We start from the raw sequence: 26,732 nt of genomic DNA on the forward strand, positions 1-26,732 counted from the left end.
CAAGGACGAATTGTACCCATTTAGGTATCGTCATTCCACTTACACTCCCACCAAAACCTGATCCATCGCGTTAATGTTTACAGCAAAATAGATGTGTGTCAATTGATACAAAATAATTACATTGTACAGAACAGTTCTGCAATAAAATCGTAATTTCGTTACATTGTCAGTTTGGTGCTCGCGCCGATAATACACGTAAATATTATTTTCACGATGAGTTTGAAGTTTTCGAAAAGAATCGCGACGTTGATAAAAAGTAATTCGAAGTGGTACAATATAAATAAACGAACGTTGTCTCAGTTTTATCCTATAAACGAAGAAATATTCGGATTATCTGAGGATCAGAAACAGGTAAACGAAAAATTATCCACGTAATAAAAATATCTTAAAGCTAGATATTTGTTTTTAAAAAATCATGAAATGTCCTATTTAATTATTTTTTTTTAAATTGCAGTTGAGAACCACTATTTTTAATTTTGTGCAAAAAGAATTGGCTCCTTTTGCTGCAGAAATTGATAAACAAAATGAATTTAGACAACTAAGGGTAAGAGTGAAAATATTTTAAATTGTGATTCGCATTTTTAAAACTTAGTAGAAGTTCATTTCACGAGTAAAATTTTTATTTTGTAGCAAAGTGATAAATTATGAAGAATACTTAGGTACAGTAGTAGTCCGGCATATGACAATAGGAGTAATTGCACCCCCCCCCCGCCGATCCTCCGGGACAACTTTCGAATTTAGGCCAAAAATGAGGGAAAAAATCAAAATTTTACCAAATTGACCAAGAAAGCTGAAATTTGGGATATACCCTATTTTCGACATGCCAAATCGATTGGAAACGGGTTCAACCCATTTAGAGAAGTTCTGGAGCCTCCAGCAGATTTTTGAAACTCGAAATTCCCACAAAATTCCATCAAATTGGAGTTGTAAAGCTAAAATTTATTCTAAAAACTAATTTCAATACGCTACGAAGTACTGCAGGTGAATTTCAAGTCGTTTTGAAGCCTCCAGCGACTTTTTGAAAATTTCTGATGCCTCCAGCAGATTTTTGAAACTTTAAATTTTCACAAAATTTCATCAAATGGAAATGAAAAGTTCAAATTTACTCTATACTCCAATTTCAACACCCTCTGAAGACGACTTCAGGTGGGTTCAAGTAATTTTAGGGCCACCAGCGACTTTTTTTGAAAATTACTGGAGCCTCCAGCAGATTTTTGAAGCTTTAAATTTTCACAAAATTTCATCAAATGGAGATGGAAAGCTGAAATTTATTCTACACTCCAATTTTAACACCCTCTGAAGACGACTTCAGGTGGGTTCAAGTCATTTTAGAGCCTCCAGTGACTTTTTTGAAAATTACTGGAGCCTCCGGTAGATTTTCGAAACTTGAAATTTCCCCAAAATTAATTTATCAAATGGAGTTGGCAAGCTGGAATTTACTTCGCAGACTACATGGTGGTTTCAAATGGTTTTGAAGCTTCCAGCTACTTTTAGGAAATTTCAATTTTCAAAAAAAAACGTCATACAACATTTCAAAAAGTTGCTGGAGGCTCCAAAACGACTTGAAATTCACCTGCAGTACTTCGTAGCGTATTGAAATTAGTTTTTAGAATAAATTTTAGCTTTACAACTCCAATTTGATGGAATTTTGAGTTTCAAAAATCTGCTGGAGGCTCCAGAACTTCTCTAAACGAGTTGAACCCGTTTCCAATCGATTTGGCATGTCGAAAATAGGGTATATCCCAAATTTCAGCTCTCTTGGTCAATTCGGTAAAATTTTAATTTTTTCCCTCATTTTTGCCCTAAATTTGATTTTCAAAAATTCACCAAAAATCGAAAAACGCACTTTAGCACTTGAAATTTTGACAGGTGATAAATTTTTGCATGATCTTTCGATTTACCTTTGTAAAGTTTGAAAAAGTTCGTGCAAGTCCTGTGTTAAAACGCAAAATCTGCGAATTCGGCTGACCTGTCAATCAAAATGGCCGCCATTTTGTAAGTAAGGCCAACTTTTTTTTTGGCAAGTTTGCTTTAAAATGTTCCTTAGGATGTCCCTTTTAAGAAAAAAGTTGTCCCGGAGGATCGGCGGGGGGGGGGGTGCAATTACTCCTATTGTCATATGCCGGACTATTAAGGCATTGTACAAAAACTCATTAATCTATTAATGAAATAATTCTAGGAATTCTGGCGTAAACTCGGATCACTTGGATTGATAGGTATTGAGACGAAATCCGAATATGGTGGATCAGAGGGTGGTTACCTGGACACGATCGTTGTAATGGAAGAATTATCTCGAGCCAGTGCCGCAATCGGTTTAAGTTACTTGGCTCATAATACGCTATGTTTAAATCAAATCTCTCGACACGGATCTCACGAACAAAAACTAAAATACTTACCAAAAGTATATGAATTTCATTATTTTACGACGCTTTCCTATGTATATTAATAATCACATTGTATTCTTTTATTTATTTTCATCTCCGGATATACTAGCTTTGTTCAGGAGAACACATAGGAGCTCTTGCTATGTCCGAAACTGGCTCAGGATCTGATGTCGTATCAATGTCATTGACTGCTGAAAAACACGACGATCATTATGTTTTGAACGGAAATAAATTCTGGATTTCCAATGGACCAGATGCTGATGTGCTCGTGGTATGTTTTTTAGTCGCTTCTGTCATTAATACGTTTACCTTTGAGCGTCATTTCCATAGCTCTTCCTACATTTCTACGTTCCTTGACAATCAATTTATTATCAAAACGTCTTCGAGACCTTGATCTTGATTATGAAGTGAAACACTGACTCAAATTCTTCGATCCAATTTAATAAAATAGCAGCATAACCAGTTTCCTGTGAAAAAAATCACTATCATTAGAATAATAATATTATTTTTGAAACTTTTATATTATTCATAATCAAGGAAACCTTGTTCTTATCTCAATTCGTATTTCGTTGTCATACCAAAAAAGATAAAAGTTATATGGAAATAACGATGTAGTATGCCAACATTGAACATATTTACTCAGTAGCACATTTCCGTTTGAATAATGTTTGATAAATTTAAAACTAGTTTCGATTAAGATAATGGGTAGCTGTTACGTACAAGGAAATAGGAGCAAGGTTATACAGATGCTTCGTGATTTTATATTTCAACAGAAGCACATGCTAATCATATGATGGTCATTTTTGCTATCAGCTTATCATATTCATACGCACATTTGATTCTTGAAAAAAATTAATTCTTTGATTGAGAAATACCTACAATCTACGACCTCATGATCTGATGCAGATTTAATTTAAATTTAACAACAAAGATCCGCCTACTTAGGTATTTCTTGATCAAACTTATGATCGAGATTTTCAGCAATGAAAACCTTATACTAGTTCCAGGAATAATTCACTTGATTCATCTCCACAGGTTTATACCAAACTTAAAAACGATAAAGTAACTGAAGGAAAGAAAAAAATAACAACTTTCATCATCGAAAAAGATTTCAAAGGATTTCGTACAGCGCAGAAACTCGACAAATTGGGCATGAGAGGTTCAAACACTTGCGAATTGATATTCGAAAACTGCATAGTGCCAAGTAAGTTGATTGATGAATTCTGTAGCCAATACTAAATCAACCCTTGATGATTACTGATTGATTGATTTATTTCATTACAGAAGAGAATGTGCTCGGCGAAGAGAACAAAGGAGTATACGTCTTGATGTCCGGTTTAGATTCTGAACGATTGGTAGCTTCTTCTGGACCAGTAGGGTATGTTGATGATTATCTACAAAATATGGTAATGAAGCTTTTTCAGTCTCACCCTGTATTCATTTTGCATTATACCGTAGAATTATGCAAGCTTGCTGTGATATTGCTTTTCAATATGTCCACGAACGTAAACAATTCAATCAAAGGATAGGAGAATTCCAAATGATGCAGGTTCGTTTACAAACAGTACTTTAAAATTTAAAAAATAGCTCTTCAATTACTCACTTCGTATATCTCGAACAAAATACAAACATTACTTTGAATAATTAATTAAAATAGAACATTTAAAACTCAAACACACGTTACGTTATCATCAATATTACGATAATTTTTTTTAAAAATGCTACCCACGTGATCCGGCAAGAGCAAGTTCAACAAATTGCCTAAGTACCCGAAAATGGAGCAACTATTGCAAACAATTTTTCCTGCATTTTTTTATGATTTTTAATTTTCATTTGAATTTTTATTAAATTAATAATGGATAATTTTTGTATTTTTTTATGATAGAGTAAGATAGCCGATATGTACGTTGCTTTGAACGCTTCTCGTAGCTATCTTTACAACGTAGCTAAAGCTTACGATAGAGGATTTGTTAGCAGCAAAGATTGCAGTGGAGTGTTCCTTTTTTCAGCCGAAAATTCAGTCAAAGTCGCCCTCGATGCTATCCAGTGCCTTGGTAATTATTCTTACAATATTTCGTTCATTTTAAATACATTATCCTGACTAAAAATACTGTATTTTCAGGAGGAAATGGTTACATAAACGATTACAATACCGGACGATATTTAAGAGACGCTAAGTTATATGAAATCGGTGCTGGTACTGTCGAAGTTCGAAGATTAGTCATTGGAAGAGCTCTTAATAAAGAATACAGTTAGCTGAACGGTTTATCTCGAAGATAAGACCACTTTTCATACATTATATAAAAGTATTCGAGTAAAAAAATCATATCATTTGACACCCTAGTCTAAGTACATTCCCATTACATTATTTGGAAAAAAATTTCCATTCGGCTGTGAAACGTATACGCAGTTTGTACACAGATAAATTGTTGGTATTTATCATCAATTTTATATACGTAAACGTGTTAGCTAATTTGTGATACCTACTCTTATAATAAATAATTAGATAATAATACTTTCATCAAATCAAACACAATCATTTGTTTCCAAAAACAAAACTTTTTGAACAACGAATTACGACACAAATGACGATTACGTATATTTAACACAATCGTATACAAAAACATACTTTAACAGGGTAAAACATCTCTAACTTTATTCTGTACATAATAAAAATACAAATTAAACAACAACAAAAAAGAAATATAGGTACACGCAAACAAAATACGATAATGAAATCAATTCACTCAAACAATAATTAACATACAACAAAGGTATAAAAATTGGTAAATACGTAATATCCCGCACGATTCATTTTTTTCATTGAGACATGCTCGAAACAATAAAAAGAGATGGTAACTCGAGAAAAAAAATTAGGGAAATTAGGAATACGTGATAACAACGAAATGTTAAAATGGAATGTCAACGAATTTTACGCCTTTTTCGTGATATCTTGATAATAAGTAGATAAAACTTTCCAAGCTTGAGGAGCCATGAAACCTTCTGGAGGTTCTTCTCCATTACGAGCAAAACCTGGAAAACAGAATTGTTTGATTAAATATTGGTTATTCAAAAGTAACTAGAAATGATTCAATAACTTGAACAGTTGAATGTGGTCAAATTACCTACAATAAATATTCTTACCTCTCATCTTGGTCCCCGAAATAAACAAGAATTCATCTTTCCTGGCCGGATCGAAGAACTCCATTTTCTTCGTCTTCGTATTATAAGCTGCCACTCTGAAGGGTACAATCTCCAGATCCTTTAATCCAGGAGCCATCTTCAAAACCATACCACCGTCCACAGCATCGTATAAATCTTTACCGGGATTATTTTCTTTATCAGGATGAGGAACGCCGGCCGGATCTCTACCAACGATATAAAAATTAGCACCGGCTATCATCCTAGCCTTAGCATGCCACTGAACTTCAGTCGGTCCGGCGTAGTACATCGGGGATGGGAAAATAGCCAACACGGTTGATTTAGGATCCAGTACACCTTCTTCCAAGACAGCCTGATGTTGACGGATACGAACAGGTAAAGGTACATCGTCGTCTTTGGTCCAACCACCTAAAGGATGCAGCAACAGGACGGGGTTCTTGTATCCTCTGCTCAATAGCTCACGTCTGGTATCTTGCATCAGTAAAGCGTGCCCATTATGGATGGGATTACGTAGTTGGAAAGCAAATACAGCGTCGGCTCGCATTTCTTTGAATTTTGTTCGTAATTCGTTCGGTGTAAGGCGATATTGGTCTAAGCCGTCATTCCATCGTATTCTCTCCAATACTTCGAGATCACCGCCGACCAGCCAGTCACCGCTTTCGTAAATCATCTGTAGAATACACAGGATTAGTTACCAACTAAACACTTGGTTCAATTTCAAAGTGTAAATGGGTTTTGAGATCTTACTTTAATATAAGGATGATCTTTATGGGTGGTTCCAAATTGTCTAGCGACACGTTCTTCTTTACGGTGAGGGTAGAATTGTGGTTTACGAATGATCGCGTATGGTTTACCTTCGTAACATAATTTGAACGAACTGACTTCTTCCAGACGTTCTTTATCAGCTGTCGAAACTGGCAGAACGATCAAAATGGAGTGATTAATTTCGCCAAGGTGTTCATTTTGTTTCGGTAACTGATTGAAATGCAATGCCTGAAAAAAAAACGTAATTTAGAATATTATGTATAATTTAAGGGTGCTTAATTTCGACAAATTGTTCGCCAATTGAACTACTCCATATCTCACCAAATCAACACAACAATTCGATTGAATCATTCGATTTCCTTTTTTTTTTTTTTTTTTTTTAATACTTTGGTGATCTAGTGAAACAATCATCACTATTTCAGTGCTAATCAATCCTCAAGAAAGATGGGAGAAGAAGAGGAGGAGAGAGGATGGGTAGTCTCGTGATTTTTGAGAATTTCCAATTGTCTCTTTCAAATGTAGGTAAATTACAAACTTGAAATAAATTTAAAAATTCTACTTTCCCAAATCTGAAGGCTCATGTCACAAGAAGGCCTAAACTTTGTTTGAAACCACCTTGCACCTGTAACTCTCCGAACAATTGCAGGTGCAAGATGGTTTCAAACAAATGAAGCACCTTCGCATAAGGATCTTGAGATAAAGTGGGTAGATGAAGTTGTCAGAGAATTTAAGAAGTATCTTAAGATTGTAATATTAATAAAAATGTCAAACAAACCAAAAAAAGACAAAACTAAAAATTGAAATTTATTCATTTAAATTTGAAAATTACGAAACGAATTTGAACTTTCAAGGCGAAGGCTCAGCTTTTCATAAGGAATACAAAAGTAGAAAAACATCGTTTAAAAATTTGAAAAAAATTGCGGTACAGACGCTTTTTTATTCTCTTTGAAACGAATGAAGCGAGCTAATTTCCAAAATGAGATCTCAAAATCTATGAAAGGTCCAAAATCCCTCCACCTCATATAGATCAAAATTAACAATTTAAAAATTTTTTAAAAAATCAAGCGACATATCGATAGTTACTAATCTGAAGATGCTGAGATCGAATTTTGACTTATTTTTTTATTTTACCCTTCTGCCCTACCTGCCCTTAAATAGGTATGGCCAAAATGTAAAAAAATTTAAAACAAAGTGTGACGTGTCGTTTCTCGAGTTCAAATATACGATTATTTTTTTTAAATAAGATCCGTCAGTACCCCTCCAGCCTTCATTTTTGAGGTAAAAAAATTAAGAAATCACGAAAATATGGTATGAAAAGTTGATTTCAACTAATTCTAGGCCACTGAGTTCAAATATTTATCAATTTTTCAAATTCGATCCATCACTTTCCTTCATCTCTCTTTTTTTTTTTACAAAATGCAGAGCTGACCAGATCACCAAAAGGAACTCTACAGCAAAATCGAAGAATCCGACTCAATATGGAGAACTTCAATTATTGTGAAAAAGTAGTCTCACGCACTTGTAAATATTGTTCTTTAGTCATAAATCCTTTAAGTGGAGCAGCCCATCCTTCGCTGATCACTTGAACCCATTGTAAATCGACTTTGGAAATGTCCAACGAATGTAACTCATCCATTTCTCGACTAACACTGGTGATTTTATTTTCAGCCACGAATAATTCAGGAACGGTATCGCTTTCGCGACTTTGTACTGGAATGATTTCCTATTTGACAAAATAAATAATTCGTTACTCAAATCGTTAACAAGTTTTTTAGCCTGTTTGGGCATCAATGTGGAGTCATCTCGTTTACCTTTTCTTCTAGCAGCTGAATAACTTGGAACATGCTGTCTTCGATAGTATGATCGGCTGTTCGAACGATTAAGTCGGGGTTTTTAGGTCTTTCGTATTGTTGATCGATACCAGTAAATCCTGAAAAAAAATTAATATCGTTAGAAAATTCACTCAAATAGTACATTTTCACGTGTCGAGGTCGCTCACCTTTGATATTACCAGCTCTGGCTTTCTTATACAGTCCTTTGACATCTCGATCTTCGCAGACTTCGAAAGGAGTATCGACGAAAACTTCAAAAAATGGCAATTCAGCCGCCTCGTGGATTTTTCGAGCCATTTCTCGATCCTAAGGTCAAAAACATAATCATCATAAATTACTATACTCAGTTTTAAGAGCGTTATACTATATAATAATAAAGTTCTCAAGATAATTCATAAACCTTGAAATCAGCTCAATTTCAACTCATCAAAAAAAGCTCAGTTATCTCGAACCGCGCACAAAGCTCGAGATAATAAATTTTAAAGCTTTATCAACTCCGTAGGTGAAATGACTCATGGAACAAAATGATAAAAAAGGACATTTGGCGAAGAAAAATACACCGATATCGTTTTTACAATTATGTGCATAATAATTTCAGCTTCAACAATGTAATTTTAAAAATATCGCCCTCGTGTTTGCTGATAACCTGTACCTACACAATGTTGTAAACGTCTCAAACCATTTGATAATTTGTAACAGATATAATCGCCCTACGTTCGTTTCAACTTTACACTTTTGGTTGTAATAAATTTGAGCTTTTTAATGGAATTTTACAAAAAAACAAATTATCGAGTTGAAAAATCGAACAACGTGGCTGTTCAAAAGCTATACAATAAAAATTTATCACAATATTCTACAATTTCAAAAAACCTTATCATTTTAGTAGGTACCTAAAAGATTGCAACAAGCTAACGTGGCCTCGGTATAAAACATTTGAAAAAATAAATTGTGAAAATAAATTGCCGCCGGGATTATCGACTCGAATTAATCTCTGATTAGAATACTTTTTTTCTTTTTTCTTTTCTTCAAAGAATCGCTAATTAGGACTTCAATGCCGAACAACGAGATCATTTTAAAATGGATATCTACGTGATACAATTATTATTACGGATTTGAAACACCAAATTCATTACGTAACCAGTATATTTGGCAACGTGGCTAATTTTATTTTTCTAATTGAATCAATTAAGTAAAAAAAAATCAAATTGAATCACAAATATCTATTCGAAACAAGACAAAAATATGTTACAGAAAAACATTCATCTCATTTAGTCCTTCTCCTAATTAAATTCTCCAAAAAATTGGCACTTGATACTTGATCGATATTCAACTTGTATTAGGAATACAGTTCACTAATTCGTACTCTACTCGTAAAATATTCTGATCCATTACAATTTCCTTACATGTAGAACTAGCATGATTATAAAATAAATAAAATGAAGCCATTTTTGCATTTTTTAGAGAGAAAATTTACCCAATTAGAGTTTATTGCTGGTTTCAAAATTTTGAAAAAAATACGTAAATGAATTTTACAGATATTTTTCAATTAAAAATTCGTCATTATTTTTTCCCCAATTTATTTTTAGAAGTTCAAATTTTTGACAATTTCACTGGAAGGTCATAAGCATTCCTAATAATTGTGAAATCATTCGATTTTTAAAATTCAAAATTTCTCAACTACATATTTCCATTTCTTTCAAAATACAAGTAGGACCTTCTGATTGAACAGGTATTCAAATTTGAAATTTATACAATGCCCAAACGCGTTGCTCGGATTGGCTTTGAAATTTGAATACTTAGGCTACTACTCTTTTATTAAAAAATAATCCTATCATGCAACTCTGCTCTTCAATCAGCACACATCATCCCATCACTCAGCAATTTGTATCCTATGATCAAAAAATATAACACCTTTTCGACTAGTAATCATTTCTTACCCCGGCAAAAGGAGAAACAAAACTGCACAACGCGATAGTCCCACTATCAGCGAACAATTTCGCCACCTCGGCCACCCGACGTATATTTTCTTCGCGATCTTCCGGGGTAAATCCTAAATCTTTATTCAATCCGGTACGAATATTGTCACCATCCAATCCGTACGCTGATATTCCACGTGAGATGAGCCATTCCTCCAACTGGAACGAGATCGAGGTTTTACCGGCGCCAGATAATCCTGTATGAATCAGAAAAAAAGAGCAAAAATAAAATTAAAAATACTCGAAAGTACGAAGTACGAACATTCGGTAGCAAGTAGGGACATGGTGTATGCAGTAACCGGTTCCCAAATACCGGTAAGACCCCACACGTGGGAAATCTCTACATTACAGGTACGAGTACACGCGGTTTTTTCCATGCTCATTGCTCACCTGTGAACCACACGGTGCATCCGCGAAAGCCTCGGTGTCTTCCCAAGATATGACCACGTTTATCGCGAGACACATGATGTTTCTGGAAAGTTACATTCGTAGCCCTTTGTAATCCCTGTAAACAGAAATTGAAATAGAAAAGTAGGTTAAAATCAGGATTTTACATTTATTTTTTTACAAATTAAATTAAAACATGAGGGCATTCATTCGGGAAAAGAATTATTATTTCTCCGCGATAAGGGTTATGTTGTTCTCATTTTACTTCGATGGGGAGAGGAGGAGAGTAGAGGGGGGAGGTTGGCGGTAGATTGTTGAGAAAAAATTCATCGTTGGATACTTTGAGAAGGGGTCAGATTTTTTAAATACAAATTGGAAGGAAAATGAACTTTTGTCTACTTCTTCTTCACTTTAAGCTTACATGGTCCAGGTACTCAGAATAAGAACCCTCTCAATTGGACTCCCTACCTCCAAATAAGTTACATGACCAGAAGAGGAGGCGATTGCGATGATAATTTGATATCAAATTTGGAAAAATGAACGTTCGGTTTTTAGAAAATTATTTCAAATTTCGACCTTTTCAAATCTAAAAATCCTGTTTTGTTCTCTTCTTGGCCACTTGGAAAAGTCTAGGCTACGTCATCACTGCCTCAAATTGAAATGACTGTTCAACACAAGTGAAAAAATTAAATGTTATTAATTTTTAAAAATTACAAGTAGAAAGAGAGGGGAAAGTTGCAGCCAGTTTAGAGTTGCAGATCTTCCCCTTCCCTCCCCCATACGCGAAAATAATGCTGATGCGTTGTCACAACTTTTTTGTTTCAATTATTTATCTAATTAATACAAGAAATAATGAACAAATCATAAAAAAAAAATATTGAAAAAAACAAATTTAGCGTGAAAAATTGAGGATATTTGAGTTCAACGCAGACTCATGCTTTATTTTTAGCCAAACTTGATCAAAATTAGGAGATTGGGACCTTTTCAGCAGAAGGGTAGAAAGACAGTTGCATGTCTGGAGAGCCATGTGCTTCTCTTTGACATTTTTTCAATGAATGATTTTTCTTCTAATGTTTTACAACGAAAAAATTGCACATAAAAACATAATTATACCTACTTTCAATTTTAGTTCCAAACAATATTGTTCAATGAAATCGAGCATTCTAAATTTTTATAGCATTTCAAAATACGACTGAATGCACCTTACAGGCAAGCAATTTTATGCTACACAATTTTGTTTCCCTTCATCCCCCCCCCCAAATTCTTAACAAGTCTCAAAAATCGATTTTTGACGAAAAAATTTTTTCAAAGAAACTTGGAATTTTTGTAAAAGAAAAAAAAAGTTTGCGACCAATAATGAAGAGACACAACTTGTATAATATAAAATTTGCCATCAGGAGAGAGTGATTAATTTTTTGGGAAGGCCTCGTTTCTGAGATATTTCCAGCTTTGGAGGGAAAATATACTTACATCTTGGAATAGAAAATTTGCAAATTTTTCGTTTTTTCCATCAAAAAAAAAAAAAAAAACTAGAACGCAAACTGAATGGCATAAAATTTGACATCCAAGCAGTACGATTAATTTTTCCCAACAAGAAAAGTATCATGACTGGCAAAAAAAATGAAAAATAAATCGAAAGACCACACAAAAGTACCTACACTACCTGTCAAAATTTCAGATGCCAAAATCATTTTTTTTTTCAATTTTTGATATAAAGGGTTAAACAAGAGGAAAATCAGATTTTTACCAAATTAACTCAAAAATCCGAAATTAGGAATCACCAAAATATGTCTGGAAGCTCCAGAATGGCTTTAAACCACCTCCAATCGATTCAGCATATTAAAATCAGGGTGTAAAGTAAATTTTAGCTTCTAAAATTCATTGGGTAAAATTTTATGGAAATTTCAACATTCAAAAATCTACAGGAGGCTCCAAAACTGCTCGAAACGATTCGAAACAGTTTCTAATCGATTCGAGGAATTGAAAATAGGATGCACACCAAATTTCAGCCTTCTGGATCAACTTGGTAGAATTTCGTTTTTTTTTCAATTTTTGGCCCCAAATTTCATTTTTTTAAACATGGTATCTTAACTAAATCTTAACGGTTTTTTTTTGTTGAAAAAACACTACTTTTTCATACTTTTTTCTACCCAATTTTCAGAAAGCTCTCTCTCTCTCTACCCCCCTCCCCACCCCCTTCACAGAATAATTTACAAAGTCAGATTTTTCACAGGAAAATTTTCAAAAAAATTGAAGTTGGGAAATAATTTGTATACAAAGTACATATTTAATTTCATCAAAAATAAACTTTTTTTCAATGATTTGAAGATTGGCCTCCATGCCCTCAAATTTATGCTCTCCCAAATTTTTACGCCGAAGAAGAAGACAACCTGTCTCTCTCACTTCTGATTCACTAGTTTTTTCATCACCTTTAGATCAGATAAGCCCTCAATAATTAGCAAAATTGAAGTGCTCTTCTACAATATTAGTTATCCAAGTAAGACTCCAGTGGCAACAATGAATAATTAATAATTATTAAAAAAAATTAAAAACTATTTTTTTCAGTCCAAACCCCAGAAAAGTAAGAAACCTTCTTCAATTTCAGGTGAAAGTGAGCAAGTTTGAAAATAATTTTAATGAAGTAAAAAAAGGTGCTTCGACATGTTGACAAAAATCGTAACATTTTATTAACAAACTAACTTATCAGATCGGAAAAAAGTTGAAAAGGTTTTGCTGTTGCTACAAAAAAAAAAAAAAATGATAAAAAATGTTCAAAAAATGAAAAAAATAAAGACAGAGACACAAGATAGAAACAAGGAAAACTTTAATAGATCCATTCATGACGTCGTCTGACTTCAAAAGTGCCGAAAAAGTTGCAAACTTTGAAAAAATTACTGCATTTTGAAACAAATTTCATTTCGAATATTTTGGGTAAAATTTTTACATAATTTTTAAATCACGAAAACTTAATCCCACTGGGCAGAAATTAGGCCACGTAACAGATACCTTATAGCTTATCAATGGAAAACCCAATCTCTCAATGGACTTGGAATTTTACGAAATCCACACTTCGTACTGCATCATCGCATCGTCTCTTTGAAATCAACAAAACAGCTCAGAATCGGGCAGAACTTTCCGAATAAACGTGTAAATAACCGCGTGATAACGGCAAATAAATAACGTCGAAAATCATAACAACAATTGCATAACTCGCACAATAACCATATTAACGCCTAATCAGCTGGAAAAAAATGATCAATTAATGAAAACGAGCGATAGTGACGAGACCGACAGTTAAATAACGAATCTAAGTTCAAGGAAATAATTCACGTAGGTTTCCTAATGATAAATTTTTACCAACTGCTCAAAAAATTCCGTCGTCTGAAATAGGTATGTAATAATTTCTCATAGAAAACCTATCGAATCATTCGAGCGTATAATTAAGTCACGAGATCTCGAAGCATTTTCTTAGAAAGACAATAAAGTACTAATTACACGCACCAAAGTATTCATTAATAATTAATAAATCCGAATATTCTTAATTGAATCTTCGAAACGATTAGCATTATTATAGGTATAGGTATGTATGTACAAGTGAAAGCTTATAAGAATCTATCAAACAAAAAATATGAAAAACCCTCAGCTCCTTGAGCATTACAAACGAACTTATTCGTCGAATTGAGCCATAATAATACCTATACTGAAAATCAACAAAATACATATTTTCTGTAAGGTCAAATGATTAGGAACGAATTATAGACACGTAGAAATTAATCTCGCCGACTGATAATGCTCTATACAGTCGACTATACATACATCAAAGTTAACATTGTAGGTAAATTGTTATAATGAGAATAATTACAGCGGTGTGAGATAAGGAAGTTCTCCCCCCCCCCCCCCGAGTAATTTCCGCGCACATTTTGGTAGGTAGGTATATTCTTCGCGTTATCATGGACGTATAAAATGAATGAAAATTTATTACAATCATTCTCATTATTAATTTAATATTTTTTTCCATTTTACTCTATGATCGAGACGCAAAAAAGCCGCAAAATCTGTACAAAATTAATCTTTGATTCGTGTATTATTCTTATCGAAACCACTACTGACAAATCATCTGTTGCACGAGTGCTTATTATAAAAATCAAGTAGACTACTTAAGGCTGCGAGTAAAAACGATATCGTAACAAGGTTTAGATATGCATCGACAATATTATACATATTTTTCAGCTTGAATAATTCTTCTCGTGTTCGATTCATCATACAATACGTGATTTTTGACGCTATTATCTGTATTTTTATCAAACGTAGGTATAAACTTACTGCTTTACTTATGGTAGACGTGAAAAATGAGAGTACTTATTAAATCGAAGTGAAATAAATTCAACAATTTTATCAATCATACACCTTTTTCTAATTTTTTATTAGTAAGCCCTCAGCCCTCGAGCAGAACTGAATTCCAACCGGAAAAGGTATTTGAAAGAGTTCGTCCCTCTCCTCTTCCTTCGAAAACAAAATGTTAAAAACAACGAAAAATTTTTACACCACCAAAAAAAACCAAACAATTTAAAAAGTAATCTCATAAAATTCCAATTCAAAATCTCTCGCAGTCACACAATTTCCAGTTTCGTATCCACCCTTCATTTCCTTCACCTTCAGAATTTGATAAATCGACTACGAAAATAATACCATCAACCCAAAGTAATGAAATTCTAAATTACGTAACATATGTATTTCCAGTTTTACCTGCATATTATACATTGATATACTGTCAGGTGTTAGTTCGCGACTCAAATCGAGCTCACCACAAATGAATATCACAAGTAGATACTTTTCGAATGGAACATCGACTACATGAGAGTTGGTCACCTTACCATTTTTTCAAAAATACAATGTTGGAATATCAGCATAGGTAGGTACTCGATTAGTTTAAAAGTATTTTTACATGTGAAACTAACTCATTATTACACAATGTCAACTTACGTAGGTAAGTATGCTTGCGATAACGTAACATATGATTTTTTTTTTCAAAAAAATAGGAGGTGTGTTGAATTTTTTATTTCTTTTTTGATAATTTTTACAAGTGATTTATACGTATTTTTCAATTCCAAGTAAGCACGAGGTTTTTCCTTTTTTTTCTTCTGCTTTATGTACCTCACCTGCTGGTTGGAAAAAATCCATCCATTTTCGATTTTTAATTTTCCAACAAGGTTTGCAGGTAGGTAATTTAGACAAGCAAAGGAGACAGAAGGTCAATGACAAGAATTATTTTTCAATACTAATTTTTTTCTTCAAATTTTGATAAATACTGAAAAACACTTGGGCATGCACACTGCATAAATTGGTATCTATTAGCTCGTGCAATTTGATAAGTTTTACTTTTTTACATTTTACTAACGATGTCATTTTCAGCACGTGACCACCTCCCACACCCCACCACCCGAAGTAGAAAAATTATATCAATTTTGCTTTGGTTTCGAGTAAATTTTAAAAAGAAAAATATTAATTTTTTTAGAAAATATTAATTTTGTATTTTTTCTTATTTCATCCTCTCATTCGTCGCTCAATTTTCTTCATTTTTTACATCACCTCCGTCTTCCAACGTCACAATGAAGCAAGATTCTTGAAATAAAATTCAAATTTTCAAAAAAAAAGACTCAAAAAAGATAAAAAAATTGGAAATTCTGAAATAAGAAGAGAATACATGAAAAATTCCAAAATGTGACTAAAATATAAAAAAGATCAACACTAGTAAAATTTTTCTACATTTTTTTTCAACAAGAAAAATTAGAACTTTTAGCAATACGAGTACATTTTTTTCAATTCAAAAATTCAGAGTGAGGGGGAAAGAGGGGGGTGGCTCAAAACTTTCTGATCAAAGTGCATTCAAGTCGAAACTCTCAATTTTCAAACAATCAACTCAAAAAAACCAAAAGTAATTATAATATTAAGTAACGATAAAAAATTATTATTTCAAAATTCTGAAAGAGAAGGAGAATAAACTAAGGAAAATTCCAAAATTTTACTAAAATATGGAAAAGAGCAAGATTTCTCAGAAATTTTATCAGAAAAACAGAACAAAATTAGAACTTATACTTAGCACAACATTTTTTCAAATGTTTCAATATTTTGTGAGAGGAGGGGGAGGGGTCGACATTTATCTAGTCAACGATTATTCAGGCCAAAAAAAATAATTTTCAAAAAAACAATTTGAAAAATATGGCAAAAAATTGAGGAAAAATAATTTTGAAATTCTGGAAGAAGAAATCAAATGAGTTTGTTCCATGGAAAAGGGGCCTTAGTCATTTTGTATTTTTACAATTTTGAATGTATTAACAAAAATGTTTTCTATCAATTTTCAAGTCCATTTAAACTAGTAAAAATTGGTGAGAAAAATTGACCAAGGCCCCCTTTCTATGAAGCCCCTCAAATGGTACATCTAAAAATTTACTAAAATAACAAAATATTTTTTCAAATATTTTGGGAGGGGGGAGACTCAACATTTCATCTGGTTAAGGATTATTTGGTCATTTTTTTTTAATTTTCAAAAAACCAACTGAAAAGAAACTACAAACAAAATAATTTAGAAATTCTGAAACAAAATAGAAAATTTTAGAATTTTAGTGAAATATGGAAAAGAGCAGGTCTTTTTGGTCATTTATTTGGCAGGAAAGCAAGAAGAACAGGATGAGCAGGCTTGTTCTACCAAAAACATTTTTACTGAAGGTTGTTCAACATTTGAAAATTACACATTCACCGAATAAAAAAGCGGTTCCTCCCTTTTTTTCAGACGATTTTGCACGAATGATTCCAGATTGAGTCAAATTTTATCAAAAAATTTTTCCTAATGCCCTTCAAGTATTCCAATTCAGATCAGAAAAATTTCATGAGTCATTCTCGTTCAAAGAATTACAGAACTAACAAGATTTTTCTAACCTCTTCCTTCGTTTGGCTTCGGGGGGGGGGGGGGTAAAAATTATTTTCAAAAACATAGATACTGTGTAATATATCGTTTGTTATAGTTTTGGAAGTGCTGAGTCCAAATTTTGACTCGATTTTCAGATTGGACCGTTGCAGCTTTGATGGTATCTCAAATTCAAAATTCAAAAAACTTCCACCATATCAAAATTCTCAATTTTTTGTCGAATAACCTACCTAATTTCTATGAGATTTCTATGAACATTTTTCTCCATCTCTCTGTTCTACTTTTCTTGATAAACTACGAAAAAATTTATTCGAGAAGAAAAAAATTGAATAATTTTAAAGATCAAAAGTCATTTTTTAGTCAGAAAGTGGAGGGGGAGGAGGGTTAAACAGGAGACCAACTAAAAATGAAAATGATTTTGTACCATTCTTCTTGTAATCACTTGAAAAATAAGTTTCAATGGTGCACTTTTTTTACGTTTTTAAAATTTAAAATGGGGGGGAGGGGGTAAGCTAAGATGATCATGGAATCTTCAGATTTCTTTTTGAAATAAATATGTACATAATTATTATAAAAAAAAAGAACAAAAACACAAGAAAAAAGTAAAAATTGAGAAAAAATGTACTTGATGTGATTTTTCAATGGGAGGAGGGGATAATTGAGGTAACCCATGACCCATGACTCCTGCATGAAATTTGATGCGTCTGTTTTAAAAATGGATTTTACAGATTTTACACTCCCTCTCCCCTCTTTTCTTCTTTGGCTTTCATTTAAAATAATTTCAAATAATAGTACACTTTTTTACAATCTACGATACAGAAAAGGGGTAAGATTCAAGTAAGTACAAGATATTTTCATTTTTCTCTAGGAATCTTTCTTTTTGAAATAATTTGAATAAAAATTGGCAAGTTCGACTTAAATGGAGTGTTTGCAGAGAAAAAGTCAAAATTTTTTTCTATCACAAGGAATTTAATTTTTGGGAAAAATAAGGAGTCCTATGAAAAAAATAACACGAAACAAAAGTGATAGAACATGAGATATTCCAGTTTTCTTCCTCCTTATTTGAATTTTAAAAATCCTCCTTCAGAGCAAAAATGGTAAAATATCTGACTTTTTCGAAACGATTTTTAGAAACATTCTAATCGGACCATCCTGCATACTTCATGAAATGAGCCATCCATCAACCCCCCTGCTTCAACACATCTCAATTCTTCATCAGATAAATTTCAAGGTGCAGACCATTTAGCCTGCGATAAATAGACTCGAATTATCGACACCTTTGCCATGATATTCACCTCATTTGACCTCAACTCGCGATCCATAACCCCTAACTCGATTATCAAGAGTTCAGCGAAAAACCGCGAGAAATTCATCTCGATAACATCAACTATTATTACAAATGAAACATTCATTGAGAATCTAAGTAAGTAAATTACGGTCAACGCAACAAGCAAACCTCTAAAATCATTTCCACATCACTTCCTATCCGTGTCATCCTCGTTATTACGACACAGGCCGATTGGACGTAAGGTGAAAGTCTTTCTAATATAAAATACTATTCAAAGAAGTAAACAAGTTCCCGGAGAAATATACATATATCGAGCATCTTGTATATGTAATGTACCAACACCAACGTGCTTGCTGTGGTTAAATGCTTCAAATTTTTTTCATATCGTGAGGTAATATTGTTATACAATTACCATATATGCATTTAATCTTCTTCTGTGTTATTTTGCTCTGACGTTAACATACCTACATCTAACTACCTTCCTGAGTATAAATGGAATAACCAGACAATCGGTGCATATGGTCGATTCGTCATATATTACAATACGAGATAGCGAATACACCGGTTAAAATAACATATAGTTCATGGACTTTAATTCGGTCAATATGTTAATACCCTGGCTGAACAATAAATACCTATTTTTCTATTCAAAAAAAAAAAAAAAAAATACATAAAAGAAAAAAATGTCTCAATATTACGTACATTATGTCCATTTTGAATCCGAGATCCATCATTTTGAAGCGAACAAAAATCTTGTAATTTTTTAGTCTGTATCATTTTTATTTTTTAATTTTTTTTTCTTTATTATTGGTCAAAAACACAGAAAAACACCAAACACTTGGACAACTCAACGCGACAATTACCTTTACGTTAATAATCAAACCTTACACTGAAAAAAAATTTTCAAACGACGAACCAGCGAAAAAAATTTTTTTTAGATAAATTATCGTAATTTCGTACACCGCTCACATTCTGACAGCCGCACAGGTACGTAATGTACTACAAGTCGTTAGAAGCTACTAAAGTCGAACGTAAGTGAAAAGTAGTGCGATAAGCGGTAACACCGAGGAAGGGGAAATAATGGAAAAAAATTACCGTATAGCTTCCGGAAATTGGGTATATAGCGATTTTAAGCATCACACATACAGCTTGAATATCAAGGATTTGATGATTCTCACTCGCCACGGAGAACAAATTCTTACACAAGGTCGTCTTGTTAAATTCGATTAAAATGACCCGTCCATTTTACACCGTTTCTTCATTGTAAACCGGGCTCCGTGTTTTTTTTTCTTATCGTGTTTTTAGGTGTTTTTCCAATTCGTTAAATTGTTGTTTTTCTAAAAATCGCGGATTCGAGAATGATTTCATGATTTTTTTATTTTATTTTTATTCTCTTATGTTATAGTATGTTAGTCATTTATTTTATTTTTTGTATAAGAAGGATGCGAAGAAGAAACGCGGATTTACGATCGATTTTTCTTCATGTTAAAAATACCTATAGCGTAACGTAATCGTAATTATTTGATTTGATAGGGTGAGGTATGAAGACAGGGGAGAAGGGGAAGGAATAGAACAGGATACAAGAAAAATTGATCGATCGATCGGAATCAATGCAGCTAGAAAAGCTCGAGGTAATAATCATGCCTTTTTTTTTTAAAGAAGAAAACAAAGAGCGATAAGAATTATAGAAAAATAGGATTAAAAAGGTGTCAACACATAAAATATTGGTGAAAATGATATAAAAGTAATAAAAACAGCACGAATACTGTTTAAAACATTATAAAAATGTATTCGTAATACGCAAAAATGAGTAAAGATTTTTCAAAAATTTTGTGGAAGTTTTCAAATGTTGTGAAATAGGTCCAAAAGTCCCAAAAATGAAATTTAAAAAAAAAAATCTTTGAAATTGAATATAAGTCGAGCGAACATCTTTAGAAAATTGTCCAAAAAGCGGTAGGAATAATTCAAATACCAGAATTACGTTCTTCTTCCTCCCTCTTCCTCCAAAAATATCAATAATATAAATAAAAACAAAAATGAACGAGATCAAAGAAAAAAAATCATTAAAATACGACCTCTAAATAACTTTTTTTTTTGAATAGGAATTTTAAATACAAAACACAGAATTTTTAAGTCGATAATGATTGATAATGATTACCTACATTATTTCACTGATGTTTAGACAATTTTTTCAATCATGTTTTCCAGTTTTTTCAAAAAAAAAAAACACATTCTACACCTATCAAGAATTTGAGTTTTTTCATATTGCTGATCATTTTGATTTTTATTCATTGGAAAAATGAGTCAAATTTACATACATTTAAAATCTTTGGAATGGTCCTTGGAATTTTCTATGCTCAGTCCAAAAATGTTTCAATGATTCAGATGCCATTCGTGTTGAGCAAATGTTTCTCCTCTTCTACCATCTATTGTCATAGAAAAAATAAATCTTCAAAAATCATGTACCTTCTCAATCGGAAATTTTATAAATTGGAAAGAAAATGACTTGGTTTATCTTTGAAATTAATTTCGAAAAGAACATGGGAAAAATTCTGTTTTGGGATCAAATTGGAAAATACAAGGCGAATCTTTCCTTAAAAACTTGATTTCAAAATGTAAGAATTTCTTGCAATTTCAGCAATAAAAAAAACTTTTTTGACAATTTTGATGAAAAGCGAGTCTTTTTGCAATTTGGATAGAGAAGTGAGATATTTTTGAAATTTTGGTAAACAAAAAGGACTTAATAGGGAAATTATGACGGAAATTTTGACTAATAAACAAGAGTTTTTTTTTAGCAACTTTGGCAAATAAAAGACTTTTAGGAAATTTTGGCCAAAAAAATCAGTCTTTTTGATAATTTTGTCAACAAACAAGTTTTTCTTGAGAATTTAAATACAATTCGGGGCATGTTTTGTTTTTTGAAAAATGACTGAACCAGTTTTCTACAAAGTTGATTTCGAAAAAAATCCATTTCGCAAAAAAAAGTTGATTAAGGATTCAAAATGGGTTAGAAAATTCTGTCCAAGTAAAGGTAATTTTTTTAAAAAATGGAAAATTCTATTCGTCACGCTAAAAAATACGTATACTTATTAAAAACTAATTTTAATCGCATGTTTCGCAAAGGGATGATTTTTAAAAAAAGTTCAGATAGTCCATTTGTCTATTTGGCAACAAAAAAAAATTGATAAAAAATAAATCAAAATAGACCAAAAAAAGTAAGCAAAAATTCAAAGAAAAATTCTACTTCTCATGCTAAAGAAAACAAAATTGAAAAAACTTTATTGCATTTTTTCTTTTTCAAAAAATCATCAAGTTTTTCAAAATTTGATTTCGAAAAAATAAAATAAAAAATTTCTATTTGGCTGTGGAATAAACGTAGGTATAGCAGAGAAATTTGAAAAAAAGAACACGAAACTGTATCGTCCAGCTTTCAGTTGTCAGTCGTTTTAGAATTTTTTCACTCTAAATTTTCATAATTTTACGACGAAATGGTCTTGAATTTTGAAAACTTGAAAAATTATTCAACCAATAGATATGTACTTTGGATTAACAAAAATTGATTGCTTTGATGATTTTGTTCGTCGGGTCTGAATTAATTAGCGAATGATCTCTGATAAGCTCGAAAATTCGTTGATTAATATGTACCTAACTACAAGGAAGTGTATTTAAAAGGTCACGAAAAAATCTGACAATCAAGTTTAGCTTCACAATTTTTACTGCAAATATCTTTAAAAAATGTCCGAGTAAAAAATAACCACACTTTGCAAATAGGAAATTTCATGCTTTATTCTTTCCATATTGTTCGCAAAACTTTTGGATTTTCCAAAAAACTCGTTTGTGTCAAATTTTTTACTATTGAAAATTAATTTCAATGAAAAACTGAGGATCTTGCGAACAAAATGAAGAGATCGGAGCATTCAATTTTCTACGCGTAAACGATGATCAATTTTTAGCACGAGACTTAGTTGTGAAGATATCTCAAGCAAAGTAATTGAGTTTAACTCGAATCACCTGTTTGTGTTTGTGGAAAAAAAACGAATTGCAATTCTTTGAATTCTCTCAGTCAAAAAGTCCATTTTGAAAAAAAAACTACAGGAATCCTAACTAAAAAAAAAAACGAAAAAAAAACAATTATAATGTAATTGTGAAGCAAAAAAAAAAAAATAAGGACCTTGCGAAAAAGATTGTAGAACATAGAACTTTCCATTTGCAGGAGATTAATTTTTTCTTAGAGGCTTTTTGGAACATCTACGAATGAATTCACCTCTCAAACTTATTTTCAAATCGCAACTCCTTCAATTAGGCTCACTTGAAACCAATCTTACGCGGAAATCAACATTTTCTAGTTTAGCAAAATAATTCGAGCAGTTGATTCAAACAGTAGCAGTAATCACGTGTATAACTGTACAAGATCCTCATTAATAATTACATCAGCTCGTAGCTGAAATTATCTGCGAAATGAATCTGTAATATTAAACACACACACAGTCTATCAGCGCTTGTACACAACCTGTTAACCTTACGATTGATTCCACTCGTTCACATCTTTGAATAAAATAATCCATATTATAGCGTGGTGGGTGCAAAAAATCAAATATCCACCCATCGCCAATTTTTCCCTTCCCTCTGGAAACTCAAAAATTCGCGAGATAATCAAATCAGGTTTTTAGGGTTTAATGAGCAACGTGTTAATGACTTTACCCATCATTAAAAATATATTTAATCGAGTTAGTTACATAATAACTTCGGAAATTGACGTTATTATCGGTAATTTCTTTCCTACTCGCGTATTGAACCTAATCCTCGCGTATCCGGCTCGATATATAAATTTTGATACCTCTATTATCTACAAAGAAGAAAAAAAAACATCATTTCATAAGGTTTTGGTTCAAGTTGGAATTTCGTTAACGAATTCGAATTCTCAAAAATATGAAATACGAGTAGACCATGATAAAATACGATAAAGATGGTTCAGCTTTGGCAAGGTTACTGTACCCTGGCTTCGATAGGGTATCGTATCCACGCGAAAAAATTCTAGGTATAAAAATTTGCTGACATATTTATTTGCCTCGGGCGTCACATCGTGCCACTTTAATGTCTTTGTAGCGCGTCACGAAGCTGACTAAGCTTTTAAAATAAAATAAAATAAATAAGCTTCACGGAGGTATTTGCGAGCTCATTTAGCGTGTCGCTAATTTGCAATAACAAATTCGTCAAAATTTATCAACCTTGTGGATAAAAATTAAACAAGACTCCTACCGAAACTAATTAACGTTGAAATTATGTATAAAAAATGATGCGCATTAGCCATCTACCTAATCGATTAGAATTACGCAACTATAATATTGTTCATTTAGATCCAAACACAATAAATTCTTATCTAAAGTGTTTTTATTCATTTTTTTTTTTTTTGAATCAACGGGGCAAAAGGAACTAATCAAACGGTACAAATAACTATAGATGGACGTAATATACGCTAATGATATTTGAAATGTATGGAATAAAGTAATACAATAGCCACCGCCAAGGTTAAGACTGTATGATACTTGTATAGAATTTCGATACTACAAATACCTATTGAAAAGCTACGTAGACGTACGGTATGTCTACGTCCATCTGTTCTGTACACAAACAAAATAAATACACTTGTAGGCAGAGGTATTTCGATTGACCAGCGATTATCATGGTTGGAATTTTCGCCTCGTTCGACGTACCACAATAAGTAGGCTACGAAGTACCTAATATCTCAGTGTATTTACATTTTGATTCTACGTACAAAATTCTAACAAGATGCAGCATCCTACTTACATATTTCCTCCTTGGGACTTCTTCGCACTGATCTATCTTCTCCAATCCTTCCTTCGAAGATATCATTTTGGAATGGACGACGCTGAAAAAATAAAATCACCACCGTTTAGTCGAAACCCCAAAGCAGCAATATCATCTCTAAAGAAAGAATTTAGGGCAACGTTTAACTAAGTAAGTATCATAAGTACCTCGTATCATACTGAGTTATTAAAAAAACACAGTAACACACCCATCGAAACACGAACATGATGGTAGATCGTAGATCTTCGAGATTGATCCGCGATACAAGCCCAAAACTACATGTCGGCTTACAGAAAGGAATTTGAAATAGATAGCGATTAATATCTACCATTTTAAATGAGATTTAGCGATATCGATCACAGAAGCTGGTCTTTGTTAAGGCAGGTGTAGCTAAATTGGATTATATAAATATATTAATAAGCTCGTGTATGGATTGATTTGTGCAAAAGAAATTTAATTTTCTAAAATTAAATCTACTGTGAAGAGTTTTATCTTAAGATAGCACGTTTTTTATGAAAGCTCGTAGTGTATTTTGTGAAAGCAGCTAACGGTGCGAGGTCTAATTAAGCTTTGAAAGCTGGTGATACGATACGAAAAATACAGCTTTCCACATACCTATCCATGTCTTTAGTTCTAATTTTTCAACATTTCGAATAAATAATAGCTTGAAAGCTGGAGATTTCAGCGAAATACTTTGAAAATATTGAAATATTTCGAATATTTATTTTTTCGCTGTCGAAAAAAGATAACACTTGGGTGTTATCCGAATACTTCACTGCGAAGGAAACAAAACAAGAGAATTTTATTGTCACAGTTGGCTTACAGCAGTGAATGACCTCTCAAGCAGCTGTGCGGAGGGACGCATGCGCAGTTGCTTAAAAAGCTGAAACGAATCATAATGAGAGAATTTCAATTTTCAATTTGACATTTGAGATTTGACTGACTATTGAGACTTGACTTGAGACTTGAGAGAATAATAATATAATAATAATATTCTCATTTCATTCATATTTCTCACCTTATTCTTATTATCAGTTTCTCATCAGGCGACGCGGTAGCGTTGCCACCCCGCCCTCCCACGGTTTCAAACGCGTCATGAAACGCGTTACCGTAGGCGGCGCAACGCCAGACGGAGTTATATTCTCAAATCATTTCATAATGTTAGCCCAGAATATTTCCAACGCAATTTTCTCAAAAACTATGCGTTTATTCAAAAAACGCATAGATACTTTTTTTCTTATTTTTCAAAGACCTTTCAGAATATATAAGAATAATTTTTGTACGATAAAAATTCGCAAAGTTTCAAGTAGCCATTTTTTTGTTATTTTGGCGAAATTGTTCTTCAACACTTACTCAAAGTTTGAAGGATTGGCCGAACCAATTTTGATGAAATTTGGAATATAGCTTCGATTTGTCAACCATTACTGACTAACAGCAAAAAATTGTAAATTTTTCGAAAATTGACCCTGCACCCCCCCTTTTTGGGCCCCAAAAATTTTCAAAATTGACCCAAAATATCAAAAGGCACTTCTCCATCACAAACTTGATGTTCATGCAAAAATTGAGCTTTGTAGCCCAATTACATCAGCATTTAAGCATTCCTTACATACATTTCAGCAACGCTAAATTTTTCTCCACTCTGATTGGCTCTCGCGTTCATGCACGATCTCGCCCGACACCTGCCGAACTCCTTATCATCATTGCCATTTTTGAACTTACAAAAATTTTCAAGCTCACATCGAAACTGCAGCATTGTGCACCCTTCGGATTATCGCAAATTACATCGGAAATAGACAATGCAGAAATGGAGCCCATTATATTTCAGCCACAAAATTAAAACCGGTGATTTACCTTTTACCGCCCAATAGTGTTATCGTTTCCAATGTTGTTAATGTATGCGAAATTCGATGCGCGATAAAGGATAAGGAATATATTTTATTTGTTGATTTTGGTCACTTTGGTGATTATTTAGTTTATGTTGTAAATCTGAGTCATTATTTTATGAAATTTCGTACCTAAGTGAATGAAGTTACTGTTTACTGTACTGTAATGACTAATGAGAGCAAAACCAAAAGCTACCAAAAGCATTATAACTATAAAATATTTCATTTTGTTGGTTAATCTAACTAAGCTAAGCCACTAAGGCATATGTATTCGATAATTTTTTTTGTTTTTGTACCTTTT

At 32.7% G+C, this 26,732-nt stretch overlaps 2 protein-coding genes across 6 annotated transcripts; one reads left to right on the forward strand and one right to left on the reverse strand.

The window, feature by feature from the left end:
- Window positions 1–35: 35 nt before the first annotated feature.
- Window positions 36–5,401, forward strand: LOC135833342 (isovaleryl-CoA dehydrogenase, mitochondrial-like). Its single transcript, XM_065347098.1, has 9 exons — window positions 36–351; window positions 455–544; window positions 2,180–2,401; window positions 2,494–2,655; window positions 3,420–3,588; window positions 3,669–3,762; window positions 3,843–3,933; window positions 4,270–4,438; window positions 4,507–5,401. The coding sequence occupies exons 1-9, from the start codon at window positions 214–216 to the stop codon at window positions 4,638–4,640; spliced, it is 1,269 nt and encodes a 422-aa protein (XP_065203170.1). The 5' UTR covers window positions 36–213; the 3' UTR covers window positions 4,641–5,401.
- LOC135833338 (bifunctional 3'-phosphoadenosine 5'-phosphosulfate synthase 2-like) lies at window positions 4,959–25,312 on the reverse strand. Of its 5 annotated transcripts, XM_065347089.1 has the most exons (11): window positions 25,164–25,312; window positions 24,716–24,834; window positions 24,528–24,609; window positions 10,510–10,624; window positions 10,081–10,316; window positions 8,311–8,449; window positions 8,123–8,241; window positions 7,831–8,034; window positions 6,294–6,539; window positions 5,529–6,216; window positions 4,959–5,417 (listed from the first exon to the last, which is right to left on the reverse strand). In XM_065347089.1, the coding sequence occupies exons 2-11, from the start codon at window positions 24,772–24,774 to the stop codon at window positions 5,317–5,319; spliced, it is 1,989 nt and encodes a 662-aa protein (XP_065203161.1). In that variant the 5' UTR covers window positions 24,775–24,834; window positions 25,164–25,312; the 3' UTR covers window positions 4,959–5,316. The 5 variants fall into 5 exon arrangements, with proteins under 5 accessions (XP_065203161.1, XP_065203162.1, XP_065203160.1 ...); XM_065347090.1 differs by lacking the exon at window positions 24,716–24,834 and having other exon boundaries at window positions 25,164–25,293; XM_065347088.1 differs by lacking the exon at window positions 25,164–25,312 and having other exon boundaries at window positions 24,716–24,901.
- Window positions 25,313–26,732: the final 1,420 nt, after the last annotated feature.

The sequence above is a fragment of the Planococcus citri genome, chromosome 1 (assembly GCF_950023065.1).
Source record: "Planococcus citri chromosome 1, ihPlaCitr1.1, whole genome shotgun sequence".
NCBI lineage: Eukaryota > Metazoa > Arthropoda > Insecta > Hemiptera > Pseudococcidae > Planococcus > Planococcus citri.